General features: G+C 47.5%; 1 protein-coding gene across 6 annotated transcripts in view; it reads left to right on the top strand.

Annotated features, from left to right (window-relative positions):
* zfh2 (Zn finger homeodomain 2) overlaps positions 1–13,815 on the top strand; it is a 259,716-nt gene that overhangs the window by 74,576 nt on the left and 171,325 nt on the right. For all 6 annotated transcript variants that reach the window (XM_033468677.2, XM_033468678.2, XM_033468679.2 and 3 more), the window contains 2 exons: positions 3,498–6,853; positions 10,384–13,235. In XM_033468677.2, coding sequence (XP_033324568.2) covers positions 3,703–6,853; positions 10,384–13,235 — 6,003 coding nt within the window. In that variant the 5' untranslated portion in view covers positions 3,498–3,702. The remainder of the gene's footprint in view (positions 1–3,497; positions 6,854–10,383; positions 13,236–13,815) is intronic.

The following is a 13,815-nucleotide window of genomic DNA, read 5'->3' as shown; positions in this document are numbered from 1 at the left end:
TTTTCCTCAACTTCTAGGATGATTACAAATTATACGCTGCTCTTGCAAAGGCGGGAACACAGGTTTCTTCCTTTCGTAGATACCCGACCCGATCACGATCATGGGAAGCCAGTTTTTCAGAAGTTCGATTGCACGAATCGACTCTGAATGTCGCAAATACGCGATAAAATTTTAGCGCTGCTTCGAATACAATGAAATTCCTTTCTTTGCGTAGAAAAACGCGTTTTTTCGGACGCTAACATCTAAGCCAATTTAGCCTGCATACTAAAATAATTGCATGATTTCTTTATTTATAATATATTTATAATTGGCACGCTCAGATTATTGATGCAAATAATTTTTTATGACTTGTTTGCACCATTATGTAGTTAAGGAATAATGTCCTAGAAGGAAAACGAAGAAATGAGGATTGATTTAAAATAATGAAACACTGCAGAAATATCCACAGTTCAACTGAATCTAAACGAATTTTAGCTACATACTAAAATAATTGCACAGCTTGTTTATTCACAGTTTATTTATATAATTGGTAGGTACAGTCACAGATACAGTATGTCTAGTCGAAGAATAAAATTCTAGAAGGGAAATGAAGAAATGGAGATTGATTTTAAACGATTATACATTGCCGACATATCTTCGGTTTAATTAAATCGGCGCCGCGTCCATTTCTCTTCGGAGTCAACGAGCTCCCAGCTTTCTTCCAGCAGAACATTCTTTCTAGGCGAGGAAATTTCGCTCGATGCAAACGAAGAGAACATTGGCGGGTTTATCGGCACGAATCAGTGGAACAGCCACGTGTTTATAATCAAGAATTCGCATGGTCTCGGAGCAGTTAAGATGGTATCTTTTAATGAAAGGCTAAGGACTGATGAAAGTAGAGGTTTCTATTCAGATCTAGTCCCGATCGAGTCGGGTTCGTCTGTGGCCGTCCTTTGGTTCCTAGCACCGTCGAAGCGGGTGATAAATTAGCTAGAAATAGGTAACTCGGGGCAGGTGATGTTAGATTGGCAGATGTTTCTGGTTACACAATAGTGGAGCCCTAATCTAGCCGGTATCGCCGTTACCTATATTTTTTTCGTAGACGATTACACGAGCCGTGCTAATGTCGTTATAAATTACGTTATTATAACGGTCGTGGTTCTCTTTCGATTTTTTATTCGCTTTCAGATCTACACGTTCGGCGAACGACAAGCCGAAACGCTTAATCTGGATATAATTAGCGTCGCAATGCCGCGCAACTTTTTTCGGTGTTAAGAATTCAGCCGGTAGAACCGAACTTGTTATCCGCAAACATTCAAGTTTTCCCACAGACGAATTGATTCGCCTAACGTTTCAAGCAATCCTGATATTTAGTTACGACGATACACCCGTATACTTGCATGCATTTCGCGAACGTGCATCGAAATTCTCACGCGTCGATTGCTTTCGGAATCGAAGTACGATTTTCTTTTCTGTCCTCAATAATTTATGCATTAACCCGAATTGCACGAGCGCCGGTTGTTGTGTTAAATGATTCCTTGGACGCTGGTTGTTTCAGCAGAACGTGTCTGCGTTTCTACGAAAGACCCGTACTCGAGATATTTTAACAACACGACCGACACTCACAACGCGCACCTTTAGACTAATTGCAAGAAACGCTTCACATTCGTGTTAAATACAAAACACAGATGTCGCGGTTACATGTGTATACGGGTAAACCAGATTTCTGACTCTAACACGGATCACAAAGAACTACCGTTCGACCTGGAACGGGAGGGAAATAATTGATCGCCGAACATCGAGTTGGGGAGCATTAATTCTCATGGGCGATTCCGCGGGCAAGAAAATTCGCTAAATATAATCGTGACCGCCGCGTGATTGACATTATTCCGGGCGGTTAGATCAAGGATAATCGGAGGAAACGATCGCTTGCGGTGGCCCGACGCACTATAAAAGTGGCGTCGCCGGAGACGCGGAATTATAACCGCGTTGATAGGAGGGAAAGGCGAAGGGCGAGCGGCGAATAAAGATAGCGAAGGAGAGACCGCATAATACCGTGCACGTATGTATCATGATGTCCAGCGGTGCACTTGCAGCCAACAAGAAAGGAAACTGCGGCTCGCGATCGGGCGGGGGAGGGGGCAAAGAATCCCGCGGTTGCTTCCACGGGATGAGAGGGATTCAGAGGTCTGTCACGCGGCGCTGTGCCCTCGCACACGCGCGCGTCCACAAATGCATAAATTCGAATACACCCACTCTTTTCAACGTTGGTCCGTTAGATTCCGCGAACCCTCGTGCGTTCGTCTTTTCGAACACGATAATCTGCGGCTATGGACTGCGGCGTAGTCGCCGACTAGATCATTGAATACGCATCCGCTAATCTAGGATCGTCGGGGTGCCCGTCGAGAAAACGTATGAATGCTTCCAAAGGGAATATCTCGCGGCGCTATTTTCAAAGTCCTCGTAACGTCTTCGTTATCTGTTTGCGGAACCGGACAATTTGTCGTTTTACGACTAGAAAAACTAGTCGTAGATGGGGGGTATCGGGAAAAGAACGCCTTAATCTAAGCCTGCACAAGAGTTACATTCATTCCCTCGAATTTGACCGTGCGATCTCCCTTTCCGTTATGGTTGTTCTGTTCTGGTGGTCGCAAGCAGAAGAGAGACGTCAATAACCAATCGATAGATAAGCATGGTCGGGCCGCAAACACAGCTGGGTCCACCGAGGGCCCAGGTAATCCGAACACAGGATGCCTTGTGTTACCATGCCGAGTCTCTCTTCGGCGTTGTGTACCGACCCGGGGCCATCGCTGGCTTGATCCTCTGTACACGCAGCTTGCCGCATTTTCTACGTATTTCACTATCTTTTGACTGTCCTCGGAGCCGGCACTGTTTGTCCGGATTAACCGGCTAGACCATCTCATAATACTCCTCGCGAAATCATTCCCTCTCGAGCGGGCGAACTGAGATCTCCTGAATACTCGGCACCGAAAACGAATCTGAGACTGCTACGCGAACCGCGAACACTGCGCGAACTTAGTTCAATTTATTGTGAAGACTAGCTTCGTTCTGTACCCGTGTGAACACAGCGAGTTGGTTTTCCAATTCGAATCTTTATGGTAAAATTCACTCGTCGAGTACCGCGTCGATCACATATAGGTGTCGCTAATGTTTAATTAGGTTTTGAAACTCATTCTTTTCGAAATGCAAACCAGTTAAACTACTATTCCCTACGGTAAATTTGCACGTTCTAGTTTCGATAACATTAATTAGCTCACTTTAATGTTATGTGTTAACACTGAGCCTGCCGGTAAGAATTCAGATCTTCCGTCATTTTGATTATAATACATGCTTGGATGAACAAATCAATTCAATTATTTTCAATGAAAGAATCTTCTCGATAGAAAACAAAATATGTGAAGTCGGTCATTACGTCCGGCTCGGTAAGTTTGGCGTTAATGACGCATTGTGTTATCGAGACAGACGTTTTTCACGAGACGAATTGTTCTGTGTTACAGGTACGACCTGGGGTTGCGTCGGGGTAGCTAGTAAAGTGTCCGTTGATCGTGAAGAGTTTACGATTACCGATAGACTGCGATTGAAGAGGGTGGGGAGCGCAGCATTTGGTAGGAGGAGGAGGAGAAGAAGAAGAGTAAGTCGAGAGAGTGTAGGCGCAGGCGCCGTAGGTGATGTGAGGCTGGCGCCCGCCTCACGTTTGGGGTGATGCCCTCCAGTGAGCCTCATCCCCCCCAATACCACCTTCAGCACCACAACATTCCTCCCTCGCATCTTCAACAGCAAACGTCGAACGCGATCGGGCAGCATCAGCTTTACCAGCAGCTGGTGGCGGCCCATCATCAGCAACAGCAACACCAGCAGCAGCAGCAGCGACAACAGCAACACGGCGGGCCCTTTCAAAATTCCCCGTACACGCAGCAAAAGCAGGAGATGAGCCCGGAGGAGGAGGGGGGTCGAGGGGGCGGGTCCCCCCCGGCAGCGGGGGCTGCGCTGCATCAGCCCCACCACCCCCGCACGGCCAGTCCACCCTCGGGCACAGAACCCTGCACCCGCGATGCCATACCAACGCCCACGCCGATCGCGGATACGACTACGACCACTACGACTACTACTATGACCATGCAATCGCAAGGCCAGCAACAGCAAGAGCAGCAAGGTCCTAGCCCGAGCCCAAGTCCAACGGGCGGCGACGTTGAGAAATTCGATGGGAAGATCGTCTATAACCCGGACGGTTCGGCGTACATAATCGAGGGCGAGAGCGAACTGAGTGAAGATGATTCCCTGCCGGACGGTTGCATTGTAGACGGCCGCGGTGTCTCTGTTCCTCATTCTTTAGTATTTCCTCAAATCGCGAGCGCGTACTACGTGTCGAGACTGTACGCCCATCAGGCGTACCAGCAACAGCAGCAACAACAACAGCAACGTTCGGCGGCCCAGCAGCACAATCCCGATCTTCCTGTAATGCACAGCTATCGGGTGATCAGCTACAGAAGCGCAGAGGGGAGCAAACAGCCGCCTCCGCCCCCGACAGCGCCACCACCGCCTGCCGCTTCGGTGCCTGTGAAACCTATTTTGATGTGTTTCATATGCAAACTGAGCTTCGGGTACGCGAAAAGTTTCGTGGCGCACGCCCAGGGCGAGCATCAACTCACCTTGATGGAAGACGAGAGACAAGTACTTTCTCATTCGACGGCATCGGCGATCATCCAGGCCGTGGGCAGAGGAAAGCAGCCGCTCGTCAGCTTTCTCGAGCCCGTGACGAACTCCACGTGTCCGCAATCGTCGCCCGCGCAGATGCAGAGCCAACAGCAACAGCAGCGCGCCGAATCCAACGAGCACGAGCCACCGACGGCGTCCAGCACGCCCGCGAGCACGCCCGGAGTCCCGAGCAGTCCCCAACAGCAGCAACAGCAACAGCAACAGAGGCCATCGCCGAGCACACCCACCACACCCACGTCGCATTCGAATCATCCTCTAACGTACAATCATCAGCAAACGCAGCAACATCAATGGACCGGGGCGCAGGTGAGCGCTGCTTCCTGGGCCAAAGCACCGGACGCCACTATGCATTACACTTCGCCACCTCCGCCAAGTTCATCGACCAAAGGCTCGCCGTCTTCTTACGCTGCCCTGACCCAGCAGCCACCGAATTTCCTGACGGGCACCACCATCGGCGTGTGTCCCGAACACATGCAAGGCAGACCGAGCGGCGTCGAGTGCCCGAAATGTGAACTGATCCTCGCCAGTAGCCGCTTAGCGGGTCCTGGAGGGCCGTTAGCTGGGATTCACAGTAGAAACTCGTGCAAGACGTTAAAGTGTCCGAAATGTAATTGGCATTACAAGTATCAGGAAACCCTGGAGATCCACATGAAGGAGAAGCATCCGGAGAGCGAAACGTCCTGCATATACTGCATCGCTGGCCAACCGCATCCTAGGTTAGCGCGGGGCGAGACTTACACTTGCGGCTACAAGCCCTACAGGTGTGAAGTGTGTAATTATTCTACCACGACGAAGGGCAATCTCAGCATTCATATGCAGAGCGACAAGCATTTGAATAACATGCAGGAGTTACAGCAAGGCGGAGGCGGCAGCTCGGGCGCCAGCAATCCATCCTCTTCGCAAGACGCGCCGATGCCAACGAGAAGTCCGCACCACCAGCAGAACCACAGTCCGCACATCGCTGGCCAAGCCGGAAACCAAAGCAAGCCGAAGCCGACGTTTCGCTGCGACGTTTGCAACTACGAGACCAACGTTGCGCGCAACCTAAGGATACACATGACCAGTGAAAAGCATACGCACAACATGCTGGTCCTGCAACAGAACGTAAAACACATGCAGACCTTGTCCGCGTTACAGTCGCACCATCAGCAAGCACAGCATCATCACCAACAAGCGCAACAGCAGCACCAACAGCAACTCGAGCAGTTGCTGCACCTGGGAGGCTTGGACAAACCCCAACACGCCGAAGCGGCTCTGGCCGACATGGCTTACAATCAGGCCCTATTGATTCAAATGATGACCGGTGGTCAGCTGCCACCGCAGCTCCCACCGGAAATTATGGGCGGCATGGCGAGTATGGGCGCGATGGGAAATCTTGGCGGAGACGTCGGACTTTCACCGGACAGCATGGATCCTCCTCCGGAACCGGCTGATCCCGACCCGTCCCATCTCTATCAGTGTTGCGTCTGCAACAACTTCGCGACGGACTCCCTCGAAGCCCTGACCCACCATCTGGCTGTAGACAGAACGCGAACGCGCGAGGGCGAGATCCTGGCGCTGGTAGCCGGCCACTTTGTGTGCAAACTTTGTTCCTATAAAACTAATTTAAAAGCAAACTTTCAACTCCACTGCAAAACGGACAAGCATTTGCAGCGCCTGCAGCACGTGAACCATGTGAAGGAAGGCGGCCCGAGGAACGAGTGGAAGTTGAAGTACTTGGCATCGCCCACCAGCACCGCGCAATTGCGTTGCCACGCGTGCGACTATTACACTAACAGCGCTCATAAACTGGCCCTTCATGCCGCGTCCCCGAGACACGAAGCCGCCGCGCTCCTTCTTCGTCATCTGCATGAAGCCAGCACCAACGTACCCACCCAAGCGAAGCTTTATCATTGCGCCCTATGCGGTTTTAGCGCGAGACACCGGTTGCCTCTTCTCCAGCACGTTCGTTCCCTGAGACACCTGCAAATGGAACAACTGCATCAACTTCATCGGCGGAGCGGAATCCAAGGGAACGAAACACCGCACACCGATATCGGCGACGTTTTTCAGGTCGTCGGCGATCCTGATGCACCACCCGCCCAACAATCGAGTCCAAATACACCTAGCACCCCGAACGCTACCAGTGTCAACAGTGGTGCGTACTCGAGATTAGTTATCCTCTTACGTCTTTTCGCTTCTAGTTCTTAGTTTGTTTTATAAATAGCGGAATGGCAAAGTGTTTCATTTTGTTTTCTTGATTTGGCGTAACAGCTACTGCTATGTAATTAATCTACGCTATTTTTAGAATTTGTTGTATATATCTTCTTCAGGTGATCTAAGGTATGCGACGAATGCTTCTGTCTGACGAATGCCTCTATGCGACAAACGCTTCTATGCGATGGTGAAAATAATTGGGATTTATTTTTCAGCTTGCTGTTAATAACATTTAATTGCTGGTCAAAAATCTGTTTTTTATTCGAATAATGTCTTTCGCTTTTTGGTTATGTCATTTCATGGAAGCACCGATCTTTTCTTATTTTCACGACGAATAATGTTTTATTTTCTTTGTACATCCCGTATCGATCAAAACACAAGAAACACATTACGGCCCCTGTTCACCGTGAACCTTACGTAAAGGGGATGGCGGTGCACTGAATTAAATGCTGGATTTTGTGAATCTTAGGCAGTGCCAATATTGGATATGTTTACACATGTAAATTTCCGTATGCGACGAATAGCTCGATCAAGACTCTCCGAATTAACTTACACTTTATGTCTTTAAATCACACGAAGCTCATTGGATTTCAAACGTAAACATGATCATTTATTCGCACACGCACTTCAATCGCTTTTCTTGACAGGTATCTGTACCGTCCTAACACTTGGGAGCCCGGTAACGTTCGCAATTTCCGAAATTCGAATAATACGCGGAGACAATGCTGCGCTCGTTATTTTTAATTATCGGCGCTGTGTCTAACAACCTCCGGACAACATAGTCGTACTAATCAGCATTCCCCTTAAAAATAATGCCATGGAACATTTTGTTTGTATTTCACGGCGGCTCGAATAAAACATTACATCTCTTTTGTTAGGACGGCCTGCGTTTGCTCGAATTAATTTCTCGGCTTAATAGCGGCCATCTGTCATCAAATTATTACGATTCAGTGGGTGATTAGCCGGCGTTTCAATGAGTTGTTTTTATGAAAAGCCTCGGCCTAAGGAAAACCTAGCGTCGTAGAAAGCGTTAAGAACACCTTCGTGAATTCAGTGTTTTCATCGATTATCGCGTAATTAAGAGGCAATGACAGTAATTTAGCGTGGCATATGGTCGTGGCGTGTGCCGCGCCACGCACAATACAGAGCGTTATTATATCGGCGGCCTGTACTTACATAAATATATGAGGAAGGACGTACGTATACGAGGAGAAAACCAGTAGCACGCGTTGCCTCGTTCCGTTGTGTTCTCGCAACTGACGCTGTTCGATGTAAATGCGGTTTCGGACAATACCAGACCACGCGAATAGGCGGTCGTTCTTTATTTCTTGTCTTGCTTTCGCCACCGGGCTACGTTTCTTGTCCCGGGAACGAACCATCGATAATTTTGTATTGCCAATCTGTAATTTCGCCGGCATTGTTACTCGAGTCAAGGAAGCATCTGCGATATCTACACACCACGACATATCATTCTACTCGCGCACCGCATTGCTGCTAAAACTGCTTCCCTTAATGCGACATAATGGAAACTTTTTATCGTGTCCCCTCTATCGCAAATACGATTATTCGGTTAAGTTGCTACTAAGCTGATTAAACAACCAAACTAATAATTCATAGAGATATTAAACGATGGTATCGTACTCGAACTGGTTACAATGTTTCCTTTATGCATACGTTGCAAATATTGGGTTGGAAGGAAAGTAATTTCGGTATTTCAATGTGAAATAAAACTCAATTTTTTCTATAGAAAAAATGAACTTTAATCAGTCAAATATTTCCCATTCTGTTCGATGACCTTTTGCCATCTTTCTGGTAATTTCATGATTCTGCGTTCATAAAACTTCTGATTCTTATCAGTGAGAAACTCAATCAAGTGCGATTTGAGGCTATCGTTATTATTGAAATTTTTTCCATTTAAAAAGTTTTGTAAACTTCGAAATAAATGATAATCCGATGGTGCAAGGTCGGGGCTACATGGAGAATGCGACATCACTTCCCAACCAAACTCCAATAATTTTGTACGTGTTGCTAAAGATGTGTGAGATCTCGCATTGTCGTAGTGAAACATGATTTCTTTGCGATTTGCCAATTTTGGCCTTCTTACTTTGATTGCTTTGTTGTCCAATTTCATAAGTTGTTGGCAGTAAACATCTGAGTTGATCGTTTGGTTGCTTGGAAGCGGCTTAAAATACACAACACCTTTATAGTCCCACTATATTTAGGGAGCATGATCTTTTTCTGATGCAATTCAGCTTTCGATATGATTTGTGCTGGTTCACCACGCTTGGACCATGACCTTTTTCGATTAATGTTATTGTAAACGATCCATTTTTCATCACCAGTAATAATTTGTTTCAAGAAGGGATCGATTACATTACGTTTAAAATGCATACCGCTAATACTGATTCTAGAGATTCTAGAGAATTTTACTTTTTAACAAGTCTAAGACATTTTATGTAATATTCAATTGTGATTTGTGATACATTTAACCTTTTTGCAATCTCTCGTACAGTTATATGACGATTCGATTCAATTATGACTTTGATTTTGTCATCATCAACTTCAGAATGTCAAGCAGAACAAGGCAGTAGACGCCATGAACTTCACATATCTCTTTGTGAGTCTCGGCCGCTTTCTTGCCTTTATGAAGATAAAAGAGTAAAATGTGTCGAAAATGTTCATTTTTGTACACCATGTTAAAATTAACAGCAAACTATCAGTTGTAAACAAAACTACACGGAATTTGATTCTATAGTAACCTAAACGTGTCGATTACTATAGCTGAAGACTTCTCTTTGAGTATTTATTGTTGCTGTTGTACATATTTTATTTGTTCTTTGAAAATTAACAGTGATTTTGTTGATTGTTTATATCTTCACAATGTAATAACTTGTCTGCACTTTGCACAGTGGCAAGGAGTTCAACCCCATGCTGCCCGTCAACAAGTCGTCATCACCAATATCATCAATATTTAAACATTCAAGTAAATGTATCACATAATGAGTGTAAATTTGTCACGTCTTCTGAGAAATCATTACAATCGAAACAGTTCTATTCATTGCAATTTTTAAGCAGATGATGCGGCAAGAAATACAACAAGAAGATAACTAATGTCAAGGTTATATTAATTTTAACGCTTAGCAAAGCTTTCTCATAATTTTCTTTTTTTTTTCTTTTTTTTTAGCAAAGAAACGCTATTAATCATCGCTTGTCGCAAAAACATTTTCTAATTTTTCGATTTTCTTATTTTCTGATTTTCTATTTTTTTGTTTGTCTGTTTTCCTGTTTTTTTGCTTGTTGTTTTTCTGTTTTTCTGATGTTTTGATTTTCTGCTTTGAGTTCTGTTCGCATGTGTAGTTAGAAATTTGTAGTTAGAAATTCGTAGTTAGAAATTCGTAGTTAGAAATTCGTAGTTACAAATTCGTAGTTATAAATTTCTAATAGAAGTGAGCCCCTTTCCGATTTTTATAGAACGACGGGAAGAAGGTAGCGAATGCGGTAACGAGGTGAAGCAAGAGCCGGACAATGATCAGGAAACGGAACAGGAACCGGAGAACGAGCACGAGGACGTCTCCTGTCCGTATTGCACCTATCAGCCGACATCGCGAGAGGAATTGAGACAGCATTTGCAGGTGGCTCATGTGCAGGACACGGACGAGAAAGCGGAGACGGTGAAGGAGGAGCCACCGCCGGACCTGTTGTGCCCGCTGTGCCAAGACGGATTCCGAGAGCGATCCGCGCTGGAGAAGCACGTGATGCAGATCCACTCGGTGAACACGGACGGTCTGCAGCGACTGCTCCTGTTGGTTGACCAAAGCCACTGGCTGAACAATAACCCTAGGAACACGTCGACACCAGCGGTGACGACGCCGACGTCGCCAACCACCACCACGAAACCGCCGCAAGAGGAGGAGTTGAACGAGCGCGGTGGCAACGACGAAATCGAGGAGATCACGAGGTGCACAATTTGCGGCCGGATCTGTCGCTCCCTGGAAGAACTGCAGCAACACCACAGGGAGACCCATCCGGCGACGACGCCCACGCTGGCGGTCAGCGAGAAACACGTGTACAAATACCGGTGCGGTCAGTGCAGCCTGGCATTCAAGACCTTGGAAAAATTGCAGCAGCATTCGCAGTATCACGCGATAAGGGACGCGACCAAGTGCGCTCTGTGCGGTCGATCATTTCGCTCGGTGCAGGCACTTCAGAGACACTTAGAGTCTACTCACGCGGATCTACACGAGGACGAGCTGGCGCAGTACAAGCAGAGTCTGCTGCACGCGCACCCGCTTCTTCAAGCGCTCACCGAGGAGAGCTTTCGGAGACAAGGGAACCTGAGCGGGGAGCAGAGCGTAGAAGACGATGCCAGCAAGGCTGAGGAGGAGGAAAGCGACGCGAGCGACTCATCGCCGATGCACAAGGAACAGCGTCTCCTGGAAGACTACCTAAACAGCCAACCGGTCGCCGAAGACTCCTACCATGATCCCGGCAGAAAGTTCAAATGTCATCGTTGCAAGCTCGCGTTCACGCGGCAGAGCTACCTGACCGGGCACAACAAGACGCTGCTGCACCGCAAGGGAGAGAAAATGTCCTACCCGATGGAGAAATACTTGGACCCGAACAGACCGTACAAATGCGACGTCTGCAAGGAGAGTTTCACTCAGAAGAACATACTGTTGGTCCACTACAATAGCGTGAGTCACTTGCATAAATTGAAGAGGGCCATGCAGGAGCAGGGTAACAACAACACGCTGATATCGGTGGTGCCGCCGGCCAGCCCGACAGAGTCGCCGGATTCCCAGCAGGATCAAGATAAAAAACCCTACAAGTGCAACATCTGTAAAGTAGCTTACTCGCAGGGCAGCACCCTAGACATTCATATGAGAAGTGTGTTACATCAGACAAGAGCCAGCAAACTGCCAGATCTCGCTGCCAGTGGGCAATTAGATCTCGCGCGACCGTTGATCGAGCAGCCGCCCCCATCCAGCCCGAACAGTCCACCTGTTAACATGAACACCAGTAGCACAGGAATGCTGTCTTGTCCCCGATGCAGCGCGTTGTTCGTGAACCAGGAGCAGCTTGCCACGCACCAACAGCTGTATTGTATTTTCAGCAATCCACTGGCATTGTTTCAACAACTGGCAGCGTCGCAGCAACTCGTCCCGTCTACGACCGCCAAAACACCGCCGCCGACGTCTACGACGCCCGGGCCGCAGCAACACATGCAACAGAGCGTGCAGCACGCTTCGCAGACGACACAGGACATCCTGTCGCAGCCACGTCACAAAACGTCGCAAATGTACAAGCATCTGTTGGAGAGCTTCGGTTTCGATCTTGTGATGCAATTCAACGAGAACCACCAGAGGCGCCAGCGGAAGGAGGAGGAGGCTGCGGCCGCGCTCCAGGCCCAGCAAGAACAACAGAAGCAGGAACAGCAGAAGCAAGCACTCGCAGCTCAGGCGGCCCGCGAGAAGGAGGAGGAGGTGGAGGAACCGACCGACGACGATGTTATACCGGAACTGACCAGAAGCACTTGCCAGCATTGCAATAAGGAGTTCAGCAGCGTCTGGGTGTTGAAGGCGCACTGCGAGGAGGTGCATCGCGATCTGGTGCCCCGCGAGTTTCTCGAGAAGTACGCGCAACAGTTCAAGTGCGAGTATGAAAAGAAAAGCGTGGTGGTCACCGTCGCGACGTCCTCGTCCACGTCGTCTGCGCCCAGAAGCTCCACCCCCGCGTCCGGTCAGCCGCAAGATCTCAGCTCCGACAAGGAACAACGCGAGAAAGAAAAGGAGGAGATCGCTGAGAACAAAGAACGCATCACCAAGACACCGGAAGCAACGTCGACTACACCCGCAACTACTCCTGCGTTGAGCAACACGCCCGTGTCGAGCACCGATTCGACTACAGCCACCGTGTTACCGTCCGCTCAGACTCATCATTCACAGCAGCAACAGCAGCAGCAACAACAGCAGCAGCAACAACAACAGCAACAGCAGCAACAGCAGCAGCAACAACAACAGCACGCTCAGCTGACGCTGGCTCAACAGATGTCCGAGATGCAGGCTGCATTGAACGCTATGGCGGCTTCTCAGTTGCAACAACAACTTCAGCAATATCCTGGATTGATGATGGGCATGATGGGCCTTCCTCTCGGGTTGAATGTTCCTGCTTTGGCCGCAATGAATCTGCAACCACCTCTCGTACCTATGATGCTACCGCCGCCGCCTTACGATGGCGCTGCGACCGCGTATCCACCTATCAACGCTCAGGCCGATCTTCTGGCGAAACAACATCTCGCTCTGCAACAGCAACAAGCGGCGGCTGTGAGTAATTATTGAATCCTCTAATGCTGTTTTACGTTCTCTTCAGTACTGTTCCTTAGGTCATTTTTCTAGTTTTCGTGTAAACTTTCGTGATACTTTAACCCTCACGCGTTCAAAGTTTTAATGATACCAACGTTAATCTTGGTAATTAGGGATTTCTACTAATGTGTCCATAGAAATTATGAGTTAGATATTTTTTAATAAATGCTGACGTGAACAGCTATAGGAAATGTATGTTTCTCCTGATAAATTGTTCTAAAATAATGATTATGGTCACTGAGGGAATGTCATTTCTATATTAAAGAAATGGAATCCAACAGTTAGAGATATTCTAAGAAAAATATTCGTTCTTGATTTACTAAAAATCGCAAATAAAAATAAAAATAATGTGATAATAAAGAGATGCACTAAATTAGAAAGCAAATTGTCTAGAATAACATGACAAATATTATGATACTTCTAACTCTTTCTAAAAATTTGTTTAACAATTGAAAATGCATGTACGCTTCCCCGATTCGGTGTCATTTTCACATTCAAACAGAGAGAGAGAGAATACAGATATTATATTATTATATTATTT

This window comes from Megalopta genalis, chromosome 2, assembly GCF_051020955.1.
Source record: "Megalopta genalis isolate 19385.01 chromosome 2, iyMegGena1_principal, whole genome shotgun sequence".
Lineage (NCBI taxonomy): Eukaryota > Metazoa > Arthropoda > Insecta > Hymenoptera > Halictidae > Megalopta > Megalopta genalis.
This window is presented reverse-complemented; position numbering and strand designations above follow the sequence as displayed.